At 37.8% G+C, this 22,500-nt stretch overlaps 1 protein-coding gene across 3 annotated transcripts in view; it reads right to left on the minus strand.

Moving 5' to 3' along the window:
• il11a (interleukin 11a) overlaps window positions 1–22,500 on the minus strand; it is a 69,032-nt gene that overhangs the window by 11,019 nt on the left and 35,513 nt on the right. Inside the window, exons 1-2 of one of the 3 annotated variants that reach the window (XM_062062579.1) lie at window positions 22,378–22,500; window positions 15,219–15,376 (exon numbers count right to left, since the gene is read on the minus strand). The exon at window positions 22,378–22,500 is cut by the window's right edge and continues 635 nt beyond it. The exons of 1 other annotated variant lie outside the window; for it this stretch is intronic. In XM_062062579.1, the coding sequence (XP_061918563.1) occupies window positions 15,219–15,376; window positions 22,378–22,384 (165 nt within the window). In that variant the 5' untranslated portion in view covers window positions 22,385–22,500. The remainder of the gene's footprint in view (window positions 1–15,218; window positions 15,377–22,377) is intronic. One more of the 3 variants, XM_062062580.1, reaches the window with a different exon arrangement.

Below are 22,500 nucleotides of genomic sequence, written 5' to 3' on the forward strand. Positions count from 1 at the left end.
TTTCCAATTTTACTTATTTTTTTGTAATACAAAACCCAAAACCAGTGAAGTTGTCACGTTGTGTGAATGGTAAATAAAAACAGAATACAATGATTTGCAAATCCTTTTCAACTTATATTCACTTGAATAGAATGCAAAGACAAGTTATTTTTTGCAAATATTAGCTCATTTGGAATTTGATGCCTGCAACATGTTTTAAAAAAAGCTGGCACAAGCAAATTGCGTGAGCAAATTGTTTAAGAACAACATTTCTCAACCAGCTATTGCAAGGAATTTAGGGATTTCACCATCTACGCTCCGTAATATCATCAAAAGGTTCAGAGAATCTGGAGAAATCACTGCACGTAAGCCATGATATTACAGACCTTCGATCTCTCAGGTGGTACTGCATCAAAAAGTGACATCAGTGTGTCAAGGATATCACCACATGGGCTCAGGAACGCCTCAGAAAACCACTGTCAGTAACAACAGTTGGTCGCCACATCTGTAAGTGCAAGTTTAAACTCTACTATGCAAAGCAAAAGCCATTTATCAACAACACCCAGAAACGCCGCCGGCTTCGCTGGGCCTGAGCTCATCTAAGATGGACTGATGCAAAGTGGAAAAGTGTTCTGTGGTCCGACGAGTCCACATTTCAAATTGTTTTTGGAAACTGTGGACGTCGTGTCCTCCGGACCTAAGAGGAAAAGAACCATCCGGATTGTTCTAGGCGCAAAGTGTAAAAGGCAGCATGTGTGATGGTATGGGGGTGTATTAGTGCCCAAGACATGGGTAACTTACACATCTGTGAAGGCACCATTAATGCTGAAAGGTACATACAGGTTTCGGAGCAACATATGTTGCCATCCGAGCAACGTCATCATGGACGCCCCTGCTTATTTCAGCAAGACAATGCCAAGCCACGTGTTACAACAGCGTGGCTTCGTAGTAAAAGAGTGCGGGTACTAGACTGGCCTGCCTGTAGTCCAGACCTGTCTCCCATTGAAAATGTGGGGAGCATTATGAAGCCTAAAATAGCACAACGGAGACCCCCGGACTGTTGAACAACTTAAGCTGTACATCAAGCAAGAATGGGAAAGAATTCCACTTAAAAAATGTGTCTCCTCAGTTCCCAAACCTTTACTGAGTGTTGTTAAAAGGAAAGGCCATGTAACACAGTGGTAAAAATGCTTTTTTGCAATGTGTTGCTGCCATTAAATTCTAAGTTAATGATTATTTGCAAGAAAAAATACATGTACATTTATTTTAAACTTTAATCCTATATTAATAATGTATCAAATATATATATATATATATATATATATATATATATATATATATATATATATATATATATATATATATATATATATATATATATATAAATATATTTAAAAAAAATTAAATGTGTATGAATTTAGGTAGGAAAGTCTTTTTGTATTAATCTGTAATAATAATGCAAATGTTAATAAAGTAATGTTAGTTACACTTGTATGAGTTTAGTTTGGAAAGTAGTTATAATCTGTAATAATAATGAACTATTAGTTTTGTGTTTCCTAATAATGCAACACATATTATATATATATATATATATATATATATATATATATATATATATATATATATATATATATATATATATATATATATATATATTAATATATTTTAATATATATATATATATATATATATATATATATATATATATATATATATATATATATATATATATATATATATATATATATATATATATATATATATATATATATATATATATATATATATATATATATATATATATATATATATATTTAAAAAAATAAAAAATAAAAAATAAATATCCAAGCGAGTTATTCATTATGATTTACAGTGTAAAAATGACAATAGATTTTAGGGTAAAAAAACTAAATCTGCCAGAATTCTACCATCAAAAAAAATGTGGTGCCCTTTTTATATTTACAGTAATACACCACAAAACAACAACAACCATAGATTTTACTGTAAAAAAAAGTAAATACAAAAATTAAAAAATGCAGCTACACAACGGCTAAGCACACAATAGCACACAAGCTAGACATACATGATGCATGTTGCAGAACATAAACACATATCAAACAATTCTAGTGGCATTTTACTGACGCACACTGTACAAATAATCCAAGGCTGAGGGTTAGTAGAAAGTATCCAGTAACAAACGTGTCCACATCATGCAACTTACTGCGTCGTGAATTATTGCGGTCACTAGGTTTCGACGAATAATACAAATCACCACCTAAACACAGCATTTGTCCATTCCGGTGGGTTAACTTTTAAGATTCTCAATTAAAAAAATAATAGTGCCGTACTTTCCAGACTATAGAACACTAGATTTTAGAGGAACTGGCACTGAACTATAAGCCGCAGATATATATATATATACGTTGTGAAATTAGAGTTATTTACACATAAATAAGTTATAAATGTTTATTTACATATCTTAATTGTTTTCAAACGCTATCTGTAGCAAGGCAGTAAAACGGCCGATCAAACAAAACAGAAGTCATCGTCAGCAAAACAGACTTAACAACCCCACAGTGACGTTTGGGTGAACTGAAAAAAACTGGAACAATACAAAAAGAACGCCACTGTAAGGCAATAATACTGACACACTCCTAGGCATGTTAGCATGTCCACTAATGCTAACGACGCTAGCTCGATTACGTTACGATGGCGCGTACAAATATGCACGGAAACACTCTGACAGACATCACAGTTTTAGTAAGTAAGGACAGTTTTAGTTATATTGTAAAACTCATTCTGATTCTGATTACAAACGTTGCTTGGAGTGATGACACACCGGGACTTGTACTTCCGGCTGAAAGCTCAGTCTAAACAGGAGGGCCGTAGCGCAAACAATAACACACCTTTTCACTGTGTTTGCTTGTTTAAAAAAAATAAAATATGTATATATATATTTGCATTATGGCCGTCAGCAAAGAAAAATCAATAAATTAGCTGCACCGTTTATAAGCCGCAGGGGTCAAAGCGTATGAAGAAAAGATTTACGGTGCATGTTTCTACCTATTTCCACCCTTTTTGCGTGCAGCATTCAGGTGTAGACACACACACACACACACACACACACACACACACACACACACACACACACACACACACACACACACACACACACACACACACACACACACACACACACACACACACACACACACACACACACACACACACACACGTGATGAAGTCGTACACACAACATAGAGAGAGTACCGGTCTATTTTTAGCCTTATCTGCCAAACAAAACCATTTCGGGTTTTGCATGATGCAAAAATAGAAGCCGAATCAGTCATGTGAAACCAAAGATATCAAAGATACCATCCCCCCCCCCCTCTTTTGTTTTCACTTGTTCTAGAACACCAGCTGCAGACAGGTCGCACATCTGATTAACCGAGTCAACAAAGACCACACTTTTAGGCAAAGACAGTGTGTGTGTGCGTGTGTGTGTGTGTGTACTTGTATTTCTTCCCTTCTTGAGACACCAACAAGGAAAAGTAGCTTTCATATGAGGAGGTGTGAACAAGTTAGTACCGAAATCATGTTCCCAATATGGAAAATCATTGCATCTAATAGAGAGCCAAACACTAGAGTCCGTGAACATTGCTCCAAAGTCAGGATTTTTTTGGTTGATTTAATGTGCATACAAAAATAAACATTGACAGGTGCAAAGGCAGCAATATATGATAAAACAAGACGGCAGCTAAAGAAAGACTTCCCTATCATCTCCGAAAAAACCCGCCAGGTGAACGGCTGAGATTACCACTTCAGGTGCTGACGTAAGACAACCCATATGTGACCATAGGATGAACAAATACACTATGGTACGGTCTTGAGACATCAAGAAGAAAAAGTAGCTTCCATATGAACAGGTGTGAACAAGTTAGTACCGAAATCTTGTTCCCAATACTGAAAAACCATTGCATCTAATAGAGAGCCAAACACTAGAGTCCGTGAACATTGCTCCAAAGTTAGGATTCTTTTGTTGATTTAATGTGCATACAAAGGTAAACATTGACAGGTGCAAAGGCAGCAATATATGATAAAACAAGACGGCAGCTAAAGAAGGACTTCCCTGTTCATCCCCGAAAAAAACCCGCCAGGTGAACGGCTGATTTTACCACTTCCTGTGCTGACGTAAGACAACCCATATGTGACCATAGGATGAACAAATACACTACTGAGGACCGGTAAACAAGTCAGGACATAAATCATGGTCCCTGTACAGGAAACCATTGCATCTAATAGAGAGTCGATGACTAGAGTCCGTGAACATTGCTCCAAAGTCAGGATTTTTTGTTGATTTAATGTGCATACAAAAGTAAACGTCCCATATGTGACCATAGGATGAACAAATACACTATGCTACTAAGACTATGGTGGCCATTAACAGTTAGCTTCTACAGCTAGGTTGCCCAAAGTGCGGCACAGGGGCCATCTGTGGTCCCTGACTCCTTTGTCATTGGCCTTAAGCACACGTTGAGATCTCATTTGCACCCCTGGTGGTGACATCTATCAAAATGAGGGTGGTGTCAAAAAGGAGGGATTTTTCACATTGACTGTGTGTCGCTTTTAAAAGTGCTCCCCCTCTGGTCAACATATGAAATAACAAGTGTGTGTAAGAAATTGAAATGCGCCCCCTTTGGCCAAAATTAATTAACAAAAATAAATAAATATGTATATAGAGACATACTGTAATAACTTGAAGTAAATAATGAAGATTAAAAAACAATTACAAACAGCAAATAAAACAAATAAAAAAAATCAGTCTTTTTCTCACGATATGTCGACTTTTTTCTTGTAAAATTGGCAACGATTTCTCATATTCTTTCTGCTTCTGTAATATTGCAATATTTTCTCGTCAAATGATCACTTTTTTTAAATGCAAAATGATGACTTTTTAATGCAAAATGGTGACATTTGTCTTATAAAGTTCAGACTTTTATTACAATATCGCCCATTGTTTTGTTGTTCTTGTAAAATAGTGACTAGTTCTGAGTAAAATGATGACTTTTGTCATCAGTCTGCCGAGCATAATTCCGATTATAATTATGATATTGCCAACATTTTAAAGTTTTCCGATAAAATTGTGACTTTTGTCGAGTAAAATTCCGACTCTTTTCATAAAGTTGCCAAAATGTTAAGCTTACACATACAAAAGTGTTTATTACTGTTGTTGTAATTTTTTAAATTAATTAATTCATAAGTCAGTATATTTTTACAAATTAACTAAATTGTTTTTATATTTTTTTTAAATTTTTATTGTGAGAGTTTTTACTATTTTTGGATTTTTTTTCCCCACCAAGGGCTGCATGGTGAAATATCACAGTTTGCAGGGGCCATCTTGATGTTTTTTTTTGTTTTTTTTTAATCCAAACAATTACTAAAAACATATTTTGTATATATTTAATGAAAAAACGTTTTTGTCAGCTTTGTGTTATTTTGTAGGTGACTTAATATTTTGGTAATTGTTTGAACATTTCAGCTTTTTCTCATTACTTTCCGATTGTTTGCTCTTATTTTATACATTTACTGTTGTTTTAACCCTGTAAGAATATAATAATAATAATACATATTATTATTATTATTATTACTATTGTTATTATTATTAACATTATACAACAGTTACTAATTATATATATATATTCAAAGACATATTTTTGTCAGTTTTGTGTTATAGGACTAAGTATATTGGTAATTGTTATTTTTTTTAAATCAGCTTTTTGTCATACATTCCAATTTTCTGCTCCTTCTTTTTACATTTGTACTGTTGATTTTTTACCCTGTAAGAATATAATAATATTAATAATTATATTATGACTGTGCAACTGCACTGTCAAAAATTCTGCCTCTACAAAAATATTAATATTCAGTTAGACATTCAACAGTTAATTATTGTTGCCATTTTTTAAAATTAATCGTTTTAAAAACTGCGACTGTTACTGAGTAAAATTCCAACTTTTATCATAATATTGCACAAATGTTCAGTTTTTCTTGTCAAATTTTGACTTGCGTTGAGTAAAATGACGACTTTTATTTAGGGATGTCCGATAATGGCTTTTTGCCGATATCCGATATTCCGATATTTTCCAACTCTTTAATTACCGATACCGATATCAACCGATACCGATATCAACCGATATATGCAGTCGTGGAATTAACACATTATTATGCCTAATTTGGACAACCAGGTATGGTGAAGATAAGGTCCTTTTTAAAAAAATTAGTAAAATAAGATGAATAAATTAAAAATATTTTCTTGAATAAAAAAGAAAGTACAACAATATAAAAACAGTTACATAGAAACTAGTAATGAATGAAAATGAGTAAAATTAACTGTTAAAGGTTAGTACTATTAGTGGACCAGCAGCACGCACAATCATGTGTGCTTACGGACTGTATCCCTTGCAGACTGTATTGATATATATTGATATATAATGTAGGAACCACAATATTAATAACAGAAAGAAACAACCCTTTTGTGTGAATGAGTGTAAATGGGGGAGGGAGGTTTTTTGGGTTGGTGCACTAATTGTAAGTGTATCTTGTGTTTTTTATGTTGATTTAATAAAAAAAACCAAAAAAAAAAAAAAAACGATACCGATAATAAAAAAAACGATACAGATAATTTCCGATATTACATTTTAACGCATATATCTCTACTTTTATTATAACACTGCCAAAATTCCAAGTTTTCCTTGTGAAATTGTGACCTTTTTCTTGTGAAATTCCAACTCATTTTTCACAACAAAGCTTTTTTTATATTTGCATAGTACGTATATATTATTAATGTTGTAAATACACATCTTTATATATCTAGAAAGGCTGGTCCTAAAGAGGGAGGCATTTTTCTCAGGCCTCAAGAAGGTCAGAAGTACAATAATGTGTGTGTGTGTGTGTGTGTGTGTGTTCCTCTACTCCATCAAACGTAGCTCCTAGCAGAAGGCAGCATGCTCTCATGAAACGTCTCGCATTGTTTTGTGGGCTTTGAGGGTGCAAAGGATACAAAAAAAACCTTTTTTTTTCTCATTCATGTTGTGCAAGTCAGGTGACAAAGCAGAGGCCGGAAGACCGCCGAGTCAGCAGTCGAACTTTTTGCTGCTTTGGCCTAAAAAAACCCCAAACTGCAGTCTGTCATCACTTCAACGGAGTCCTGCCTCGGCGTGTTTACCGGATGAGGTTAGCGTCATCGTTAGCGAGTTCATATCTGATGCAACGGCGGGCGAACCATCGCAAGCGTCGCGAGGAAGGGTGCGGTCACATGACGACAACCTCGAACTTGTACGCGCGGCGACTCCATTTCGAACGCCGTGACCGCACCGGTAGTTGGCGACGGCGCTACACTGCAGCTATTACAGCTTCAACTCTTCTGGGAAGGCCGTCCACAAGGTTGCGGAGTGCGTCTATAGGAATTTTCCACCATTCTTCCAACAGCGTTGGTGGTGAGGTCTCAGTCTCCGTTCTAATTCATCAAAAGGTGTTCTATCGGGTTCAGGTCAGGACTCTGTGCAGGCCAGTCAAGTTCATCCACACCATACTCTGTCATCCATGTCTTTATGGACCTTGCTTTGTGCACTGGTGCACGGTCATGTTGGAAGAGGAAGTCTGCAGCGCTAAGCCTTCTGGGTAATGTCGTATATAATAATTTACTTCCTAGTTTACATGTATATATGTATATATATGTATATATGTATTTCACATTTATTTAGAGTAAGACAATTAGGAACATATTTTACTTTGCAATGCTGACATAGCAAAGAGGCAGCATTTACATGTTAGAGATGTTGAAGTGTGATGATAACCTCTTATTGTGTTCGCACCTAACAGTTGACAAATGCTCTTACTCTTAACGTTAAAGACTTTTCAAGCGTAAAACATACACAGAGAATGTCTGCAACTTGTGAGCGACAATATGAAAGCCTTCGATGTTTTTTTTTTTAAATGATCATTAATTATTACCATTATTAATTATAATCAAGTAAATAAACTGTAAATAAGCAACTAGGGCGGGGGCTAGCCAGCGGTCTGATATCTGCCATTTTGTCGCAATTTGGTGGCTGACGAAAGTAACTGAAATCCGTGATGGATGATCATGTAACGTGCACAGAATTCACTTATATGACCCAAACCAAACAACCTTCCCTAGTCATGGTGCAGAAAAAACAAAAACGTGATATACCTATGATATTTGTCGGTGCTTTTACTGCCATCTAGTCGGTGTGATATAAAACGTGTAAAACATTAACACGGCGTTTGTTTTACACGTTTTGTTGAATTCCTGTGCTTTTTTAGGTCAAGTTTGCAAGGGAAACCTAAAATGATGCACACAACAAGACAGTGTCAGAAGCACAGCAAGTTCAGTGCAGGAAGTAACGTTTTACTGATGCAGGCAACAACCGGCATCACACTAAAGTGAACTTGAAATATCAAAATAGAAAAAGGCAACATCACACAGCAAACAACACGCAACATTTAAGTACAAACACACATACACACTACTACTACCATGTGGGAGTAATAAACAACAAATTAATGATCGAAGTGACAAGCTTTCAATCCTACAAATACCCATGTTGAAGAAGGCAACATCACACAGCAAACAACACACAACATGTAAGTACACACACACACCCACACATACACACTACTTCTATTACTACTACTACTATGTGGGAGTAATAAACAATAAATCAATGATCGAAATGACAAGCTTTAAATCCTACAAATACAGAAATAGAAAAAGGCAACATCCCACAGCAAACAACACACAACATTTAAGTACACACGCATACACACTACTACTACTACTACTACTACTACTACTATGTGGGAGTAATGAACGACAAATCAATGATTGAAGTGACATAGCTTTAAATCCTACAAATACCCAAATAGAAGAAGGCAACATCACACAGCAAACAACACACACCATTTAAGTACACGCACACATAGACATTAGTACTACTACTACTACTACTACTACTACTACTACTACGTGGGAGTAACAAACAACAAATAAATAACTGAAGTGACAAGCTTTCAATCCTACAAATACCGAAATAGAAAAAGGCAACATCACACAGCAAACATCACACAACATTTAAGTACACGCACACATACACACTACTACTACTACTACTACTACTACTACGACTACGTGGGGGTAAAGAACAACAAATAAATGACTGAAGTGACAAGCTTTCAATCCTACAAATACCAAAATAGGAAAAAGGCAACATCACACAGCAAACAACACACAACATTTAAGTACACACGCGTACTCACTACTACTTCTATTACTACTACTATGTGGGAGTAATGAATGACAAATCAATGACTGAAGTAACAAGCTTTCAATCCTACAAATACCCAAATAGAAGAAGGCAACATTACACAGTAAACAACACCTACCATTTAAGTACACACCCACATACACACTACTACTACTTCTACTACTACTACTACTACTACTATGTGGGAGTAATGAACGACAAATCAATGGTTGAAGTGACATAGCTTTAAATCCTACAAATACCCAAATAGAAGAAGGCAACATCACACAGCAAACAACACACACCATTGAAGTACACGCTCATATACAAACTAGTACTACTACTACAACTACTACTACTACTACGTGGGAGTAACGGACATCAAATAAATGACTGAAGTGACAAGCTTTCAAGCCTACAAATACCGAAATAGAAAAAGGCAACATCACACAGCAAACAACACACAACATTTAAGTACACACGCGTACTCACTACTACTTCTATTACTACTACTACTACTACTATGTGGGAGTAATGAATGACAAATCAATGACTGAAGTAACAAGCTTTCAATCCTACAAATACCCAAATAGAAGAAGGCAACATCACACAGTAAACAACACCTACCATTTAAGTACACACCCACATACACACTACTACTACTTCTACTACTACTACTACTACTACTACTACTACTATGTGGGAGTAATGAACGACAAATCAATGGTTGAAGTGACATAGCTTTAAATCCTACAAATACCCAAATAGAAGAAGGCAACATCACACAGCAAACAACACACACCATTGAAGTACACGCTCATATACACACTAGTACTACTACTACAACTACTACTACTACTACGTGGGAGTAACGGACATCAAATAAATGACTGAAGTGACAAGCTTTCAAGCCTACAAATACCGAAATAGAAAAAGGCAACATCACACAGCAAACAACACACACCAAAGACCTATTTTCACCTCTTCCAGGAAAGTTTTTACAGTCCACATTTTTCAACCATTTTTGACCATTCCACCTTCAAAACATTCCTCTTAGTTGGGACAACAAACACTCTTTTTTTTTTTTCTTCGAACAAATTCCCGGTTTTCCCGAAATTACAGGAATTCCAAAATACCCATTTTCAAGTCAAACTGTTACCACGTCAACATTTTTCAACAGATTCCAAAAATTCCGACACCAACCCATTCATATCATCGAGTACAATTGTGCTAGTATCAACATTTTCACAATTTCCAGGAAATTCCCATTCAAATGAATTAATGTATTATTGGTTCTACAATGCCCTAAATTCTCCAATATTGGTGCCATTTTTAAACCCGATTCCGACCTTTCAACCAGTCACTCAGACTACTCTTCCGCAAAACACGTTTTCCCTTTCCCTAAATTTCCCGGAATTTTCTCCCCATTGACAATGAATGGGGAATATACTATCAACTGCATATCCAGCATTTCTCACCCGATTCGAACCGTCACACCACCCACACACTCCACTCTCCTTGGACAATCAAACTACCATTTTTCAAGTTCAAAATGATTCCAGGAATTCCCGGTTTCCAAATACCTATTTTCACCCTTTCCTGGAAAGTGTTCACAGTCCACATTTTTCAACCGTTTAACCGTTCAAACTCCGGCCGAGTCATACCAAAGACTATAAAAATGGGAGCCATTACCTCCCTGCTTGGCACTCTTAGTTGGGACAGCAAACAGTCCTACTTTTTTCCCTTTGTACAAATTCCCAGTTTTTCCTGAATTTCCAGGAATTCCGAAATGCCCATTCTCAATTCAAATTGGTAATACGTCGACATTTTTCAACCGATTCCAAAAATTCCAACACCGACCCATTCATATTATCTAAGGCAATTATGCTAGTATAAACATTTCCTAATTCCCAGGAAAATCCCATTCAAATAAATAGACGTATTCTTGGTTCTACAATGCCCAAATTTGGTGCCATTTTTAAACCCGACATTTCAACCATCCACTCACACTACTCTTCCGCGAAAACATGTTTTCCCTTTCCCTAAATTCCCTGTTTTCCAGGAAATTTCTCCCCATTGACAATGAATGGGAAATATACTATCGACTGCATATCCCACATTTCTCATCCGATTTGAACCGTACCAACATCCACATACTCCACTCACCCTGGACATTCAAGCATTTCAGTTTACACGCTTACCGGCGGTTTGCCGGCATGCGCACATAGGGCTTTCGCACGCAATCCCTACCGGAATTGCAAAGAAGAATGGCGGACTCACACAGAAATCTCTTAAAAAATCTTTACCATTTATGAAGAAATATGACGTCACATGTTGGTAAACGTTGGAAGAAGGATACATTTTTGATATAACTATCTGTGAATATACATTTTTATTCATAAAAGGTTTGAATTCACATTTCCGCACTTATTGGAACCCCAAATACACAAAGAACAGGTTAAGGGACTTTTGCACAGTGAGACTCATTTAAAGGAAATACGATTTTGCTATAATCGTAAGATTTTGTCTTTTTAAGCATGTTTGATATCAAAATGACCCACAAAGTTTAAATTGTTCCATTTGTCGTCCTCAGTGTAAACAAACTTGGTGTAGTTGGTCTGTCTGAAGGCTGGCTTCCGCAATATAAAGCCAAATCGCTGGACTCGTCCCTCAAAGTCTCAAGAACCCATACTTGAAATCATGACAAGGTCTCAAAGTCTCAAGTACCCATACTTAAAATCATGACAAGGTCTCAATGTCTCAGGAACCCATACTTGAAATCATGACAAGGTCTCAAAGTCTCAAGAACCCATACTTGAAATCATGACAAGGTCTCAACGTCTCAAGAACCCATTCTTGAAATCATGACGAGGTCTCAAAGTCGCAAGAACCCATACTTGAAATCATGACAAGGTCTCAAAGTCTCAAGAACCCATACTTGAAATCATGACAAGGTCTCAAAGTCTCAAGAACCCATACTTGAAATCATGACAAGGTCTCAAAGTCTCAAGAACCCATACTTGAAATCATGACAAGGTCTCAAAGTCTCAAGAACCCATACTTGAAATCATGACAAAGTCTCAAAGTCTCAAGAACCCATACTTGAAATCATGACAAAGTCTCAAAGTCTTAAAAACCCATACTTGAAATCATGACAAGGTCTCAAAGTCTCAAGAACCCATACTTGAAATCATGACAAGGTCTCAATGTCTCAAGAACCCATATTTGAAATCATGACCAGGTCTCAAAGTCTCAAGAACCCATACTTGAAATCATGACACAGTCTCAAAGTCTCAAGTACTTATACTTGAAATCATGACGAGGTCTCGAAGTCTCAAGAACCCATACTTGAAATCATGACAAGTTCTCAAAGTCTCAAGAACCCATACTTGAAATCATGACAAGGTTTCAAAGTCTCAAGAACCCATACTTGAAATCATGACAAGGTCTCAAAGTCTCAAGAACCCATACTTGAAATAATGACGAGGTCTCAAAGTCGCAAGAACCCATACTTGAAATCATGACAAGGTCTCAAAGTCTCAAGAACCCATACTTGAAATCATGACGAGGTCTCAAAGTCGCAAGAACCCATACTTGAAATCATGACGAGGTCTCAAAGTCTCAAGAACCCATACTTGAAATAATGACGAGGTCTCAAAGTCGCAAGAACCCATACTTGAAATCATGACGAGGTCTCAAAGTCTCAAGAACCCATACTTGAAATCATGACAAGGTCTCAAAGTCTCAAGTACCCATACTTGAAATCATGACGAGGTCTCAAAGTCGCAAGAACCCATACTTGAAATCATGACAAGGTCTCAAAGTCTCAAGAACCCATACTTGAAATCATGACAAGGTCTCAAAGTCTCAAGAACCCATACTTGAAATCATGACAAGATCTCAAAATCTCAAGAACCCATACATGAAATCATGACGAGGTCTCAAAGTCGCAAGAACCCATACTTGAAATCATGACATGGTCTCAAAGTCTCAAGAACCCATACATGAAATCATGACAAGGTCTCAAAGTCTCAAGAACCCATACTTGAAATCATGACAAGGTCTCAAAGTCTCAAGAACCCATACTTGAAATCATGACAAGGTCTCAAAGTCTCAAGAACCCATACTTGAAATCATGACAAGGTCTCAAAGTCTCAAGAACCCATACTTGAAATCATGACGAGGTCTCAAAGTCTCAAGAACCCATACTTGAAATCATGACGAGGTCTCAAAGTCTCAAGAACCCATACTTGAAATCATGACAAGGTCTCAAAGTCTCAAGAACCCATACTTGAAATCATGACGAGGTCTCAAAGTCTCAAGTACTTATACTTGAAATCATGACGAGGTCTCAAAGTCTCAAGAACCCATACTTGAAATCATGACGAGGTCTCAAAGTCTCAAGAACCCATACTTGAAATCATGACGAGGTCTCAAAGTCGCAAGAACCCATACTTGAAATCATGACGAGGTCTCAAAGTCTCAAGAACCCATACATGAAATCATGACGAGGTCTCAAAGTCTCAAGAACCCATACATGAAATCATGACGAGGTCTCAAAGTCTCAAGAACCCATACATGAAATCATGACGAGGTCTCAAAGTCTCAAGAACCCATACTTGAAATCATGACGAGGTCTCAAAGTCTCAAGAACCCATACTTGAAATCATGACGAGGTCTCAAAGTCTCAAGAACCCATACTTGAAATCATGACGAGGTCTCAAAGTCTCAAGAACCCATACTTGAAATCATGACGAGGTCTCAAAGTCTCAAGAACCCACACTTGAAATCATGACGAGGTCTCAAAGTCGCAAGAACCCATACTTGAAATCATGACGAGGTCTCAAAGTCTCAAGAACCCATACTTGAAATCATGACGAGGTCTCAAAGTCTCAAGAACCCATACTTGAAATCATGACGAGGTCTCAAAGTCTCAAGAACCCATACTTGAAAACAAACAGGAAGTCGGCCATTTTGGTTTCCATCTGCCATTTTTCGCCCCATAACCAGAGGTCGTACTTGAACTTTCATGAACTCCTCTTCGGGATTTTGATCAGAGGAGCCGTGGTTAAAATGACAGATACTAGACGGATGGGCAATAATAAAGTTGGAAAGAATCAAATTTTGATCTGGTGATTCGCCGACTCGACTCGGTTTCAAAGTTGGTAGCAAACATGGCGCCCGACGGTCATGGGAGGGGCTTTCATCCAGTCAGAGAGGGTATGGCCTGAAGATCATGATTGGTCAAAAGCCCCTTATGTGACAACGGGGCGCCATGTTTGCTACTAACATTGAGAGTTGGCCGTACTCTGTCTATGCACAGCTCTGTTCATACCCATTCATAGTGGGCGGGCGAAAACCGCTCCTCGCCATCACCAATCAAACTGTCATTACGTCACTCCGGATGATCAACAACAAATACTAAACTGACGGGCGATGATTAATTGTGAAGGAATTTTTGCCGGCGACACAAAATGTGGGCGTTGTATGGCGCCAGAGTTTGGTCCAAGGGTTCGCCACTAAACACAAAATGTTAATAACTTAGCTCCACAAAATCCATTCTTCACCCTAGTTGGTAGAAATGTTGATAAAGACACCTTGAAGTGCCTGCCAGGTCAGTACCTGTTCATACCAATTTGTAGTGGGCGGTGATAAATGCTCCTCGCTATCACCAGTCAAACTGTCATTACGTCACTTCAGATGATCAGTGGAAGATATTACACGGAGATGCGATGATAAACTGCGAAGGAATTTCGCCCACGACACAAGATGTGGGCGTGGCACGGCGCCACACTTTGATCTGATGGTTCGCCACAGAACACGAATCCTTGGCTCCACAAATGAGCACAGGTGAGATGCAGAGCACCGGTTGTACTAATCTCAGCAGGTAAACACATCAACAACTGGACTCACCAGCAGTTCCTGGGTGAGCTTCATGAGGTTTTTGGTCTGGTTGGAAAGCTTGTCCATGTCGCTGGGCCGCCGCGGAGGCACCGGAGACGCACACGTGAAGACCGGAAGCTGCGTTATTAGCAGCGACAACAGCAGCGACGAGGAGGAATCCAGCAGTACTGTGGTAGGAGAAGGAGATGGAGGAGGAGAGGGAGAAGGAGGAGGAAGAGGAGGAGAAGAAGGGCATGGAGGAGAAGAAGAAGAATAAGAAGGAGGAGGAGAAGGAGAAGGAGGAGGAAGAGGAGGAGAAGAAGAAGAAGAAGAAGAGGGAGAAGTAGGGGAACAACAAGGGTGAGCACCAGTAGGTGAAGGACAAGCAGAAGAAGAAGATGAAGAAGAAGAAGAAGAAGAGGTAGAAGAAGAGGTAGAACAATAAGAGAATGAGGAGAAGGAGGAGAAGAAGAAGAAGACAAATAATAAGAAGGAGAAAGACAAGGGTAAGGACAAGGAGAAAAATTTGACAAAAGAGGAGACGAAGGAGAAGAAGGAGAAAAAGGAAGAGAAGAAGGAAAGGGAGAAGAAGAAGAAGAAGAAGAAGAAGAAGAAGAAGAAGAAAAATAATAATAATAAGAAGAAGCAGAAGAAGAAAAATAAAAAGACAAAGGAGGAGAAGAAGAAGAAGAAGCAGAAGAAGAAGAAGAAGAAGAAGAAGGAGAAGGAAAAAAGGAGAAGAAGAAGGAAAGGGAGAAGAAGAAGAAGAAAAAGAAGAAAGAGAATAAAATGAGAAGGAGAAGAAGGAGAAGGAGAAGGAGAAGAAGAAGAAGAAGAAGGAGAAGAAGGAGACGGAGGAAAAGGAGAAGAAGGAGACGGAGAAAAAGGAGAAGAAGGAGAAGAAGAAGAAGTAGAAAAAAAGGAGAAAAAGGAGAAGGAGATGGAGAAGGAGAAGAAGGAGAAGAAGGAGACGGAGAAGGAGAAGAAGGAGAAGAAGGAGAAGGAGAAAAAGGAGAAGAAGGAGAAGAAGAAGAAGAAGCAGAAGAAGAAGAAGAAGAAGAAGAAGGAAAAAAGGAGGAGAAGAAGGAAAGGGAGAAGAAGAAGAAGAAAAAGACGAAAGAGAATAAAATGAGAAGGAGAAGAAGGAGAAGGAGAAGGAGAAGAAGAAGAAGAAGAAGGAGAAGAAGGAGACGGAGAAAAAGGAGAAGAAGGAGAAGAAGAAGAAGTAGAAAAAAAGGAGAAAAAGGAGAAGAAGGAGATGGAGAAGGAGAAGAAGGAGAAGAAGGAGACGGAGAAGGAGAAGAAGGAGAAGAAGGAGAAGAAGGAGAAGAAGGAGAAGGAGAAAAAGGAGAAGAAGGAGACGGAGAAGAAGGAGAAGAAGAAGAAGAAGCAGAAGAAGAAGAAGAAGAAGAAGAAGAAGGAGAAGGAAAAAAGGAGGAGAAGAAGGAAAGGGAGAAGAAGAAGAAAAAGAAGAAAGAGAATAAAATGAGAAGGAGAAGAAGGACAAGGAAAAGGAGAAGAAGAAGAAGAAGAAGAAGAAGAAGGAGAAGAAGGAGACGGAGAAAAAGGAGAAGAAGGAGAAGAAGAAGAAGTAGAAAAAAAGGAGAAAAAGGAGAAGAAGGAGATGGAGAAGGAGAAGAAGGAGAAGAAGGAGACGGAGAAGGAGAAGAAGGAGAAGAAGGAGAAGAAGGAGAAGAAGGAGAAGGAGAAAAAGGAGAAGAAGGAGACGGAGAAGAAGGAGAAGGAGAAGAAGGAGAAGAAGGAGGAGAATGAGAAGAAGGAGAGGAAGGAGAATAAGACAGTAATTAACATCCAAACAATGAGCTGAGGTTGCTGAGACAAGACAGAGTCAACAAGAAGTCAAGCATCACAGACGCGAGCATCACTGCTGGACCTTCTAGAAGCTGCCATGAATGCTGCTGATTGTCACACCTGCAGCAGGATAGCAGCATGTGTGGCTGCTAGACTGCAGCAGGATAGCAGCATGTGTGGCTGCTAGACTGCAGCAGGATAGCAGCATGTGTGGCTGCTAGACTGCAGCAGGATAGCAGCATGTGTGGCTGCTAGACTGCAGCAGGATAGCAGCATGTGTGGCTGCTATCCTGCTGCAGTCTAGCAGCATGTGTGGCTGCTAGACTGCAGCAGGATAGCAGCATGTGTGGCTGCTATCCTGCTGCAGTCTAGCAGCATGTGTGGCTGCTAGACTGCAGCAGGATAGCAGCATGTGTGGCTGCTATCCTGCTGCAGTCTAGCAGCATGTGTGGCTGCTAGACTGCAGCAGGATAGAAGCATGTGTGGCTGCTAGACTGCAGCAGGATAGCAGCCACACATGCTGCTAGACTGCAGCAGGATAGCAGCATGTGTGGCTGCTAGACTGCAGCAGGATAGCAGCATGTGTGGCTGCTAGACTGCAGCAGGATAGCAGCATGTGTGGCTGCTAGACTGCAGCAGGATAGCAGCATGTGTGGCTGCTAGACTGCAGCAGGATAGCAGCATGTGTGGCTGCTAGACTGCAGCAGGATAGCAGCATGTGTGGCTGCTATCCTGCTGCAGTCTAGCAGCATGTGTGGCTGCTAGACTGCAGCAGGATAGCAGCATGTGTGGCTGCTAGACTGCAGCAGGATAGCAGCATGTGTGGCTGCTATCCTGCTGCAGTCTAGCAGCATGTGTGGCTGCTAGACTGCAGCAGGATAGCAGCATGTGTGTCTGCTAGACTGCAGCAGGATAGCAGCATGTGTGGCTGCTAGACTGCAGCAGGATAGCAGCATGTGTGGCTGCTAGACTGCAGCAGGATAGCAGCATGTGTGGCTGCTAGACTGCAGCAGGATAGCAGCATGTGTGGCTGCTAGACTGCAGCAGGATAGCAGCATGTGTGGCTGCTATCCTGCTGCAGTCTAGCAGCATGTGTGGCTGCTAGACTGCAGCAGGATAGAAGCATGTGTGGCTGCTAGACTGCAGCAGGATAGCAGCCACACATGCTGCTAGACTGCAGCAGGATAGCAGCATGTGTGGCTGCTAGACTGCAGCAGGATAGCAGCATGTGTGTCTGCTAGACTGCAGCAGGATAGCAGCATGTGTGTCTGCTAGACTGCAGCAGGATAGCAGCATGTGTGTCTGCTAGACTGCAGCAGGATAGCAGCATGTGTGGCTGCTAGACTGCAGCAGGATAGCAGCATGTGTGGCTGCTAGACTGCAGCAGGATAGCAGCATGTGTGGCTGCTAGAGTGAAGCATGTGTGGCTGCTAGAGTGAAGCATGTGTGGCTGCTAGAGTGAAGCATGTGTGGCTGCTAGAGTGAAGCATGTGTGGCTGCTAGAGTGAAGCATGTGTGGCTGCTAGAGTGAAGCATGTGTGGCTGCTAGACTGCAGCAGGATAGCAGTATGTGTGGCTGCTAGAGTGAAGAGAGCAAACACTCTGCAAACACTGAACTCATTCATTCTTCTCTCCTTGCAACTTCAAATACTAGCCTGCCTTCCCTTTGACAGCTCCACTCTAATATTGTCCTTCACAACATTTACACTTCATATTGTCCTTCACTTACACTTCATATTGTCCTTCACTTATATTTCATATTGTCCTTCACTTACATTTCATATTGTCCTTCACTTACATTTCATATTGTCCTTCACTTATATTTCATATTGTCCTTCACTTATATTTCATATTGTCCTTCAATTATGCTTCATATTTTCCTTCACTTACGTTTCATATTGTCCTTCACTTACATTTCATATTGTCCTTCACTTACATTTCATATTGTCCTTCACTTATATTTCATATTGTCCTTCACAACATTTACACTTTCACTTCATATTGCCCTTCACTTACATTTCATATTTTCCTTCACTTATATTTCATATTGTCCTTCAATTATATTTCATATTGTCCTTCAATTGAGCTTCATATTTTCCTTCAATTATGCTTCAAATTTTCCTTCACTTACATTTCATATTGTCCTTCACTTACATTTCATATTGTCCTTCACTTACGCTTCATATTGTCCTTCAATTATGCTTCATATTTTCCTTCACTTATGCTTCATATTGTCCTTCACTTATGCGTCATATTGTCCTTCACTTACACTTCATATTGTCCTTCACTTACGTTTCATATTGTCCTTCACTTATATTTCATATTGTCCTTCAATTACGCTTCATATTTTCCTTCACTTACGTTTCATATTGTCCTATACTTACACTTCATATTGTCCTTCAATTATGCTTCATATTTTCCTTCACTTACATTTCATATTGTCCTATACTTACACTTCATATTTTCCTTCAATTATGCTTCATATTTTCCTTCACTTATGCTTCATATTGTCCTTCACTTATGCTTCAGATTGTCCTTCACTTACACTTCATATTGTCCTTCACTTACGTTTCATATTGTCCTTCACTTACATTTCATATTGTCCTTCACTTACGTTTCATATTGTCCTTCACTTATATTTCATATTGTCCTTCAATTATGCTTCATATTTTCCTTCACTTACGTTTCATATTGTCCTTCACTTACGTTTCATATTGTCCTTCACTTACATTTCATATTGTCCTTCACTTACACTTCATATTGTCCTTCAATTATGCTTCATATTGTCCTTCACTTACACTTCATATTGTCCTTCACTTACGTTTCATATTGTCCTTCACTTATATTTCATATTGTCCTTCAATTATGCTTCATATTTTCCTTCACTTACTTTTCATATTGTTCTTCACTTACATTTCATATTGTCCTTCACTTACACTTCATATTGTCCTTCACTTACATTTCATATTGTCCTTCACTTACATTTCATATTGTCTTTCACTTACATTTCATATTGTCCTTCAATTATGCTTCATATTTTCCTTCACTTACATTTCATATTGTCCTTCACTTATATTTCATATTGTCCTTCACTTGTATTTCATATTGTCCTTCAATTATGCTTCCTATTTTCCTTCACTTACACTTCATATAGTCCTTCACTTATATTTCATATTGTCCTTCACTTACATTTCATATTGTCTTTCAATTATGCTTCATATTTTCCTTCACTTACGTTTCATATTGTCCTACACTTATATTTCATATTGTCCTTCACTTGTATTTCATATTGTCCTTCAATTATGCTTCCTATTTTCCTTCACTTACATTTCATATAGTCCTTCACTTATATTTCATATTGTCCTTCACTTACATTTCATATTGTCCTTCAATTATGCTTCATATTTTCCTTCACTTACGTTTCATATTGTCCTTCACTTACATTTCATATTGTCCTTCGCTTACACTTCATATTGTCCTTCAATTATGCTTCATATTGTCCTTCAATTATGCTTCATATTTTCCTTCACTTATGCTTCATATTGTCCTTCACTTATGCTTCATATTGTCCTTCACTTACACTTCCTATTGTCCTTCACTTACATTTCATATTGTCATTCACTTACGTTTCATATTGTCATTCAATTATATTTCATATTGTCCTTCAATTATGCTTCATATTTTCCTTCACTTATGCTTCATATTGTCCTTCACTTATGCTTCATATTGTCCTTCACTTACACTTCATATTGTCCTTCACTTACATTTCATATTGTCATTCACTTACGTTTCATATTGTCATTCAATTATATTTCATATTGTCCTTCAATTATGCTTCAAATTTTCCTTCACTTACGTTTCATATTGTTCTTCACTTACATTTCATATTGTCCTTCACTTACATTTCATATTTTCCTTTACTTATGTTTCATATTGTCCTTCACTTATGTTGTCCTTCACTTACACTTCATATTGTCCTTCACTTACGTTTCATTTTGTCCTTCACTTATATTTCATATTGTCCTTCACTTATGCTTCATATTTTCCTTCACTTACGTTTGATATTGTTCTTCACTTACATTTCATATTGTCCTTCACTTATGCTTCATATTGTCCTTCACTTACACTTCATATTGTCCTTCACTTACGTTTCATATTGTCCTTCAATTATGCTTCATATTTTCCTTCACTTACGTTTCATATTGTTCTTCACTTACATTTCATATTGTCGTTCAATTATGCTTCATATTTTCCTTCACTTACGTTTCATATTGTTCTTCACTTACATTTCATATTGTCCTTCACTTACATTTCATATTGTCCTTCAATTATGCTTCATATTTTCCTTCACTTATGTTTCATATTGTCTTTCACTTACATTTCATATTGTCCTTCACTTACATTTCATATTGTCCTTCACTTACGCTTCATATTGTCCTTCACTTACATTTCATATTGTCCTTCACTTATATTTCATATTGTCCTTCAATTATGCTTCATATTTTCCTTCACTTACATTTCATATAGTCCTTCACTTATATTTCATATTGTCCTTCTTTTACATTTCATATTGTCCTTCAATTATGCTTCATATTTTCCTTCACTTCCGTTTCATATTGTCCTTCACTTACATTTCATATTGTCCTTCACTTACACTTCATATTGTCCTTCAATTATGCTTCATATTGTCCTTCAATTATGCTTCATATTTTCCTTCACTTATGCTTCATATTGTCCTTCACTTACACTTCATATTGTCCTTCACTTACATTTCATATTGTCCTTCAATTATGCTTCATATTTTCCTTCACTTACGTTTCATATTGTCCTTCACTTATGCTTCATATTGTCCTTCACTTACACTTCATATTGTCCTTCACTTATGCTTCATATTGTCCTTCACTTATGCTTCATATTGTCCTTCACTTATGCTTCATATTGTCCTTCACTTACACTTCATATTGTCCTTCACTTACATTTCATATTGTCCTTCACTTACGTTTCATATTGTCCTTCACTTACATTTCATATTGTCCTTCACTTATATTTCATATTGTCCTTCAATTATGCTTCATATTTTCTTTCACTTATGTTTCATATTGTCCTTTACAACATTTGCACTTACATTTCATATTGTCCTTCACTTACACTTCATATTGTCCTTCAATTATGCTTCATATTTTCCTTCACTTATATTTCATATTTTCCTTCACTTATGCTTCATATTTTCCTTCACTTATATTTGATATTGTCCTTCACAACATTTGCACTTACATTTCATATTGTCCTTCACTTACATTTCATATTGTCCTTCACTTACATTTCATATTGTCCTTCACTTACATTTCATATTGTCCTTCACAACATTTGCACTTACATTTCATATTGCTTGCAGTCCCACACCTTGCAAACCCAGCCAGCAGCCGAAAGACTGCAGTGAATAACAATGACCAAAAAAATCAATAAATAACAAAAAGAAATAAAAATCAATAAATAAACG

Source organism: Entelurus aequoreus, linkage group LG11 (genome assembly GCF_033978785.1).
Source record: "Entelurus aequoreus isolate RoL-2023_Sb linkage group LG11, RoL_Eaeq_v1.1, whole genome shotgun sequence".
NCBI classification, from domain to species: domain Eukaryota; kingdom Metazoa; phylum Chordata; class Actinopteri; order Syngnathiformes; family Syngnathidae; genus Entelurus; species Entelurus aequoreus.